Source organism: Brugia malayi (genome assembly GCF_000002995.4).
Source record: "Brugia malayi strain FR3 genome assembly, contig: Bm_v4_Chr3_scaffold_001, whole genome shotgun sequence".
NCBI lineage: Eukaryota > Metazoa > Nematoda > Chromadorea > Rhabditida > Onchocercidae > Brugia > Brugia malayi.
This window is the reverse complement of record NW_025062477.1, coordinates 4,661,548-4,670,009: the sequence shown is the minus strand read 5'-3', so window position 1 is coordinate 4,670,009 and position 8,462 is coordinate 4,661,548. Positions and strand designations below refer to the sequence as shown.

At 29.3% G+C, this 8,462-nt stretch overlaps 2 protein-coding genes across 2 annotated transcripts; one reads left to right on the top strand and one right to left on the bottom strand.

The window, feature by feature from the left end:
• Positions 1-1,696: 1,696 nt before the first annotated feature.
• On the bottom strand, positions 1,697-4,262 carry Bma-gpap-1 (Inositol monophosphatase family protein; the record flags this gene model as incomplete). Its single annotated transcript, XM_001897287.1, has 7 exons — positions 1,697-1,923; positions 2,140-2,255; positions 2,668-2,764; positions 2,947-3,042; positions 3,326-3,506; positions 3,705-3,885; positions 4,129-4,262. 7 exons carry the CDS (start codon positions 4,260-4,262, stop codon positions 1,697-1,699), a joined length of 1,032 nt encoding a protein of 343 aa, XP_001897322.1.
• A 1,152-nt stretch (positions 4,263-5,414) lies between these two features.
• On the top strand, positions 5,415-8,462 carry Bm12983 (Uncharacterized protein; the record flags this gene model as incomplete). Its single annotated transcript, XM_001897288.2, has 4 exons — positions 5,415-5,460; positions 6,316-7,716; positions 7,959-8,011; positions 8,346-8,462. The coding sequence occupies 4 exons, from the start codon at positions 5,415-5,417 to the stop codon at positions 8,460-8,462; spliced, it is 1,617 nt and encodes a 538-aa protein (XP_001897323.2).

Below are 8,462 nucleotides of genomic sequence, written 5' to 3'. Positions count from 1 at the left end.
TTCACTTCAACTGAAAAAGAAATATGCCCCACATAAAAAAGAAATGCTATCAAAACTTCATTCATAACTGAATTCCGAAACTAAAAATGATTACTCGTTTTTTAAAGTAATTTCGAAAAATCATAATAAAGTGAGAACCGTATTATACATTTCATTAATCAATTATGAGATAATTACGCGTCACTGACTTGCATTATTAATATTAGTCAATGTGTATCTGCGCAAAATTTGAAATGATAATATTATAAATGCAATAAATTAGAAACATATTTTCATTATGTATGATTAAACATGCACGCAAAACATTTGTTGCAGAATGAATCAATATTCCCAGAAATTCGTAATTTAGTGCAGTTTAAGGTAATGTACAGTTTCGCAATGCTTATTTAACAATAATTTTGTTTTGCAAATACATAGGAATTATAAATGATAAGATTAATTAAATTGAATCAATTAGCTGTTGCAGTGATAAACAAGGAACGAAGACAATTTATGGAAACGATGGACAGTCTAAACTAAAGATTATATCATGACTTTATTTTTGGGAGAGATATATGCAAAATATAACTTAACATAACGTCAAACCAACCGGTAATATAAATTGCAGTGGATAGTTTCAGGAGGATAATCAAGTGATCTTCCAAGTATAGATAATAAAAAATGAAAAAAAAAAAAATTGTAAAACATTGCTTGCAACAAAAAAGAAAAAAGAAATTATCTAACAATAAATGGAAGTTATCAACGATACAAAGAAACACTGTAAATATAGAAGTAAGCATTCAAGTAAGCAAGAAAAGTCTAATCTAATTTTTCAGAAATTTACAAGCGTACAAGTTCCCTTGTTGAAAACTGCGACCAACTTATTGGAAGCTAAAGTTAAAAAATAAGGAAAAGTAAACAAATTTAGTAACAAATAAAAAAAGGCAAAAAAATAAGCAAGCAAAATTTGAAATGCAGCTACCCTGTACAATTTTGTAATAATTTTTCAGTCAGAAATGAAGGATGAAAGTCAAACAAATCATAATTATGCATTAGCGATATGGAATAATTAAATGTCAAATGTGAAATTCCTTTTTTATTTGTATATTAAAAATATTATCCATCAGTACAATTATTGTAGGGCAAATCAAAAGAATGCATTCAACGAATTTGGATGGATGGGTTGAAAATTTTTAATTCATTCAAATCTCACTCAGTATAACTGTTAGTCCAAAAAAAGTATGTGCCAATATTTGCATATTATCTTAGCACTGTTCTATGTACTTCTCTTTTAACTTTCTTGTGCCAAGAGAACACTGGTGTGAAAAATTAAAATATTTGGAAATAAGTTATGTATGTAACAATCCCAAGCCTTACAGCTTTTCATCAGAATAAAGCACAATAGCATTACTTCGGATGAACAATTCTAAGGTGTAAATAGTAGTTTAAAAATAATGAGTTAGAATTCAAAGTTTCAAAAAGAAAAAGGTCAAGAAACTAAGAAAAAAATGAGATACTTCAAAAGCCAAATACTTGAGCATACATTTATGGCATATCAGAAAAGAATAAGCAAAAGATGCCTTAATAATAGCATAGTTCATTAAATTAAAACCATTTAACAAGAAAAGTGATTAAAAAAATCCTAAAAAGATGAGGTATTCTAGGAGCTAGAAAATTTGAAACATTGCTTGGAATTTTCTAGATTTAACTGAGAATTCTATTCTTTAATCGAAGTGCTGTTCAAATGTTGTCGCAACTGTTGATAATAAGTGAAAGGATACTGTGCAGCAGCTATTAAACCATTTCGTAAGACATAATCATCATTTGGATCGTAACTCAACATATCACCATTGAAATCAAGCATTAAACCGCCAATCGATCGAAGCAAAGCATCACCGGCACAGGTATCCCACTTTTTAATGGCAGTCTTGTGTATATACAGCTCTAAAGTGGTTTAAACATGTAAAATAGTCAAAACAAAATACTAGGCAGGAAGTCTTAAAAAGATCCGGAAAGGTACAGCGAGTTTAAATCTTCAAAAGACATCGCAATTTCATACATTTTTCTAAAGTTATGAAAGATATCAGCAACTAAATTAAAATAAGAAAAGTAAATGTTAAATGGAAATTCTTTGATTTCTTGCCATACAAGTGAACTTACCACCAGTGCCATTCAACAACCTCAGCGATTTGTAACCAGAACCACCAGCTGCTTCAACATTAAATTTGGAAAAGAAGGCATTCAGTGCCACGTCTCTTACATTACCGGCATGTGATCTGGAAAAGGAACCATTAAAAAGATTCCATTATTAAATGAACCAAATATTTTTTCTTTTCGAATCCTTTTACTCTTGTGAAACTCGAAGAATAAAAAGATGTCTGCAGTTCTATTACCAAAATTTTCTTCTTTGTTTTGCTTTTTTAAAAAAGAAAAGATTCCAAGACACATAGAAAGGAAAGATTCATGGAAACACTGTCGCCATACTATTTCTATATCCAACACAAGTGTTAATGACAGTACCGAAATTTTAAAGCTTTCGTCATTCTGCTACGACCAACTTAAATGCATTATTATTGGCCAAGAATAGTCATTATCTTTTCCATTCACAAAACTCCATGACTTATTTAAATAAATGAAAGCAAATCCTCCAAGAATCCCGAAAATACAATACCTTAAAAGAGTAATTACCTGGAAACCATTATCAATTTTGAATTGTTCTTCGAAATCATACGATCCCATTTATCACCATTTCCTTTCACGACCCCAAATTCATTTAAACCATAAACTGAGAAATAAGAACTTATAAATTTGAAATGCGTTGATGACATAAGAAACAAACGAACGAAGATTGAAAAACCATTGATTACTTCTGAATTACTTCACTTTGTAATCTAATTACTACTGATCACCAAATTGCAGTTTGCTTCAAATAATTGCAACATAGCAAAAAAAAAAAAGAAAACAAACCCTTTTCACCAGTGAACGGTCTATAGATGACACCAAAGATAGGTATGCCATCCAATGCTATGCAAAGCATTACAGAAACATATTCAAACAGACCTTCTAGAAAATATAAACAGTACTGCCATAAACTTGTATGCTTTATATAAACAAGGAAGATAAAAAAAAAAAACTAATGGGTTTTGAGATATGTAATATAAGCATAATTAAACTCTCGTTAAAATTTTCATGTATTTATTAATCCACGAAGCAATGGGCGAACATCAGTAAGTAATGAAAAGATATTTAAACTACAAATTTTCATTCCTAAAATTCTAGACAGAAAAGGAGTTAGAAATTTTTGCATTTATTTAGATAGTTATGCAAGTTAAATCCAAAATGTTACCTGCAAACTCTTGCGTTGCATCCAATGGATCAACCCAAACAGTTAACTTTGATAACAAATATTTTCTTGATGGAAATAAATCAACAATAGTTTTCACATCATCATAAAGTTCCTGCTGCTGTGACATATATTTTTCATAATCCAGTGCATTCAGCTTTTCTTCTTTTTCTTCAGAAATGATCTGAATTCATATCATGCACTTCACTGTACTTTTTAAAAGTATAAAAGTTAAATAAAATCAAAAAAAAAAAAAAAAATTATTATATTTGGAAGCTGAAATCTAAAAGTTCGTCCAAAAACTGAAAATTTTGATCTATTACTGAAATAAATAAATCTTTTCTCGGTCTCCAATAATTTGAAAGAAACGAATGCAATCTACCCTTAAACCTGGATATCTTTTCAGGACATTGATTATAAGTTGATTTGACAGCAAATCAGCTCTCGTCAAAAGTTCCGGTTTACCAACATCCGTCTCAGCTTTTTTAAAAGCATTTAACTTTCCCCCATCACTAACATCTAGGATAGCACGACCACCTAGTTCTGTAGCTAGAAGCACATAGCTGTAAACGATTTTTTTTTTAAAAATACGATATTAACTGTTAAAAAAATTAAATAAGATATGCCGATTTCTCTGTAAGATATATCTGATCACTATCATTTCATCCTCGACTCAAAAAGAGCTGCAAACACTACAGTCTCAGAATGGTTAAGTGTAAGAATTATGACTTTAATAAAAAAAAAACTTGAATATTTAATAGGTTTCAACTCTTCTAATTTAATTCAAAAAATGAACCATTAACAACCTTAGTAAATCATGGAGCTCAATAACAACATCCGGAAAATGCTCTTCTTTTTCCCAAATCAGATATCCCAGGTAGAAGAAAAATATTATGATGATAAGTGTAGCAAGATTTGCAGGTTTCGGCCGGATATACATTCCAATTGCCGGCTTAATGCTAGAAATCGAAATTCATTGCTTCAGTTTTCGAATTTCTAGCAATTAGTTGGATCCATTCTTTATTAATCGAAGATATAAATAAAGATTTCGTGCCTAAAGTAAGCATTAATATTATTATCAAATTCACCGTAGAAAAATTTCGAACATGTTCACGCATAACATTCTAAACTGCAAAACTGGCATTATTGCTAAAAACTAAGATATTTACAATTGTGGTTAGTAATTCGGTAAGCTAATATTTTTATTGCTAACTTAATCTAAGTCTAAATTAAATCATTTTAAATTATGATCCTAACTTAAAGCGACAATATTAATATTTTAATTCTACAATTCCTATTAATAACTTTATATTATCCAAAATTTCTTTACCAAAACTTCAGAAAATTTTTAAATATTTTAATTCCGAAAAATCTAAGGAAGAAAAGAATATTTCGCAAGGACAAAAAGTAGCATTTTTAGAAATTCGAAATAATTCGATATCAAGAACGGAATCAATCCAAGATTAATACTATAGCATTAAATTGACATCGGAAATGATTTGTAACTTAATCATACCATTTATAATTAAAATTACTAAGGTCGTAAAACTACAACAAATAATTATAGTTAAAATTAGAAATATAATTAAAATTACCAAGGTGAAATAATTATCCCAAAGATTTAAACATAAAAATAAATATCATCCCATTTCTTTATCGTAAAATTTCTACTAAGCTAGTTCATTAGTGCTATACATCAATACTTATTAGTCAAAGTAACCAAAATGCCTAGAAGTGAAATTATTCATTGCTTCTGATTGATTAGAATTAGCCAAGAATGCATTACTATCCCGAGGAGAGGAAAATTCGGAAAACTGTATGCAATCATTAATTCAAAAAGCCGTATACAATCGTTCGTTTCATTATTACACACGGATAGAGAGAAATTTGGAATAACTGTTTGCAACTGCTATGCTTATAATTTTAGATAATGTATACAACACTTGTATTACGTATGATAATTTCAGGTAAATAAATGATATAAAAGGAAGATGCAACAATGTTATTTTCATTTTCTACACTTTTTTAGCTGAAGTGTAGCTTTTTTTTACTGGGCAAATTTGGCGGTGATAAAAAGACTTTTTTACCCATAATGTTGCCAAAATTACTAATCTTATTTGGTTTAATTAGTATTATTGGTATGTGTTTAAAATACGAAAATTTGAAAGAAAAAAAAAATGTTTTCACTGTGATGTTAATTAGCTTAAAAACGTTTCTTTTTTTTGTACAGAAAAATTTCTAGACAGCCGAATAATCGATTCTTTCTTTACGATAGAAATTTGACATGAAGATGAAGCCAATAAATGGTTTCATAGCACAATTTGCGTACTTCTTGATATGTAGTGAAATTCATTAGACAGTGAAACTCAGATAATATGTTTAATATAGATTTTTTTCTAAATAATAATACTGTTGCTTACCGGACCCGGTCTTGCATAGTTTCAATAACGAAAAAACATATTTATAGTAGAAGACATGTTTATTACTTTCATTCTTTTGGCTGTTTAGCTTTCGTTAACCTATCGAAAGTGTACATTCCACACTATGTGATAAATAATTTGCCATTATGCAAATTATAATTTTTGCTAATATTTTAAACATATGCACACATATATGTGACTCGCTTTCCTTAAATGTAAACTACTAATAGAACAAAATTTTTTACTATCACCTCCTTTAGGATAACATTTGTTCCAAAAGACAAAAAAAGAAAAAAAATGAACAAATTATCCAATTATTTCTTCAAAAGATTAAAAATTTCCTAGAAATACTATATCATATACCTGCCTTTTTCTTTTTGTACCTGTTCTCCAATATGTTATATTTTTTTGAAAAATAACAGTAAATAAATAGAAAATTGATCCTAGATTCTGATTCTAGATTCAATAAGTCAAAAAAAGCACTAAGAACATCGTAGAGAAGAAGGAAATTTTGTTTGTAAATCGAAATAGATCAACAATTCGTACACTTAGATAGAATTTATTTATATTTAGACAGAATTGATAACCAGCATGGCAAATTTATTGTTCAAGGAAAAAATGATTCACAGAAAAGTGAAGAAAATGATGAGAAATATGTGAAATCCCTTATTCAAAAATTGCCAGCAATGTTGGCTTTTGGTGAGAACCAAGCTGTAGATAGACAAACCAATCCGGAAAATGCAACCAGAGTGGAACTATATGACCCATCTAATTTGCGAAATATATTCAAGGCAGTATCACTATTGGCATACTTACACTCAATGTCACTAGCTAATCGCTCTCAAGCAAACACACGACAAAATGATGAAGGCTACAATAAAGAAGACGGATTGATACATATTAGAAATGAAATTGCAAAATTTCAGAAGAAAAATAATATCATGAATGATCAGCTTAATAGCAGTAAAAAACAACATTTAAATGCGGAAAATATTTCGGAAATCAATAATTTCACTTTGGAATTGAAAAAATTGATTGAAGAGACCAGTGATGCTGTTCGTCGAAATCCACGATACAGTCACCTAATCGATCCACTCTCTCTGACTTATGCACAAAATGAATTCGAGGATGGGATGAATTCTAACCTCAGAGATGAAATTAAAAAAGAGCTGAAAACAAATGAAACGATGAATATAGGAAATTCTTCTGAATTCGATAATAATTCAGATTTTAGAACAGCACAAAAATCAATGATTAAGAGTAGACAAGGAAGAGAAGCAGAAGTTATACGAAAGAAGACTGTTGTGAAGACAACACTAAACACAACAATGGATGGCGCAAATATTAAAGGACAGTTAACTGGAAATTTTTCAAATGAAACGATGAGTATAATAAATTATTTCGCTAATGGTACATATTTCAGAAAAATAATAAAGAAGAAAAAGAAAATTATACAGGAAAAACAACCAGTAATTACAGAGAAGAAGGTGACTGCAATGAACAAACAGCCAGATTCATTAAGCACATCAGCAAAAGATAACAATCTTGCAACAAGCACATCTGATGAACAAATAACTGAAAATACTGTAGATGAAACGACAAGTGGAGGAAATCATTCTGAATTCTCCAATGGCTCACCTCAAGATGAAGGATATCGTGTAACTCAACCAAAAGGAATAGATTCTGATCAATCCGACAGCGATGTTGTTCCGGAAAGAAAAGATGCGATTGACAAGAAATCGGATTTGAAAATACAAGAATCTCATATTGAAGCCGATTATAGTGATAACGATGATGTAGTTGATGATGACTCTGCTGATCGGAATGATATTAGAGAAGTATCAATTCTATCAAATGGCCAGAAAGAAAAGATTATTTATGCATCAAAACCTGTTGAACAAGAAGAGGAATCAGAAATATCTGAATCTGATCCCCAGAAGAATGTTATAAAGGCAGATTTCAAGAAAGTGAAATGTATGACTTCCAAATTTAATAAACAAAAATAAGTTTAAAAAGGCAAAAAAAAATTTGGAAAATTGCCTTGAAAAAATTCTCGCCTATTATGATTATTCTAAAGACTGGCTCGAATTAGAGATTCGTTTTGATTTAGGACAATCATAAAATAATTGAAATTATTAATGGATCATTTCTAACAACCGTCAGAATTTTTACATTAAAGAGATATAATATTTAACACAAAATAATTTTTTTTTCAGCTTCGGCTGAAGTTAATGAGTCAGGATATGCGTATGATGAGGACAACCCTGTGGTTGGTTGAAAATTTTTATTCTTCGTTTCAAATTTACCCTAATTGATTAACTGTAAAACTATGAAAGCTTCACATAAATGATATGAAATTAATAATGATAATAATAGTAATGACAATAATAATGGTATTAATGATAATAATACTAATAATAATAATAACAATGATAATATTAATGATAATGATAATAATAATAATAATAAAATAATAATAAGAATACAGAAACAGTTCATTACAAGTAATGAAAGTAAAAACGACTAAAACCAGTCCACAAATATTGATTGATTAAAATATTCTATATTTAATCAAATTTTTTAATCGAACTCAAATTTTCCAGGAGTTCAAAAAGATTATAATTGATATTACTCCATCGACAAAAGCAGTTGGTATACTATCCAGATTCCATCCCATCCTGATTTTCCTATTGCTGAAAGGCTTGCTGGCATTATTCTAA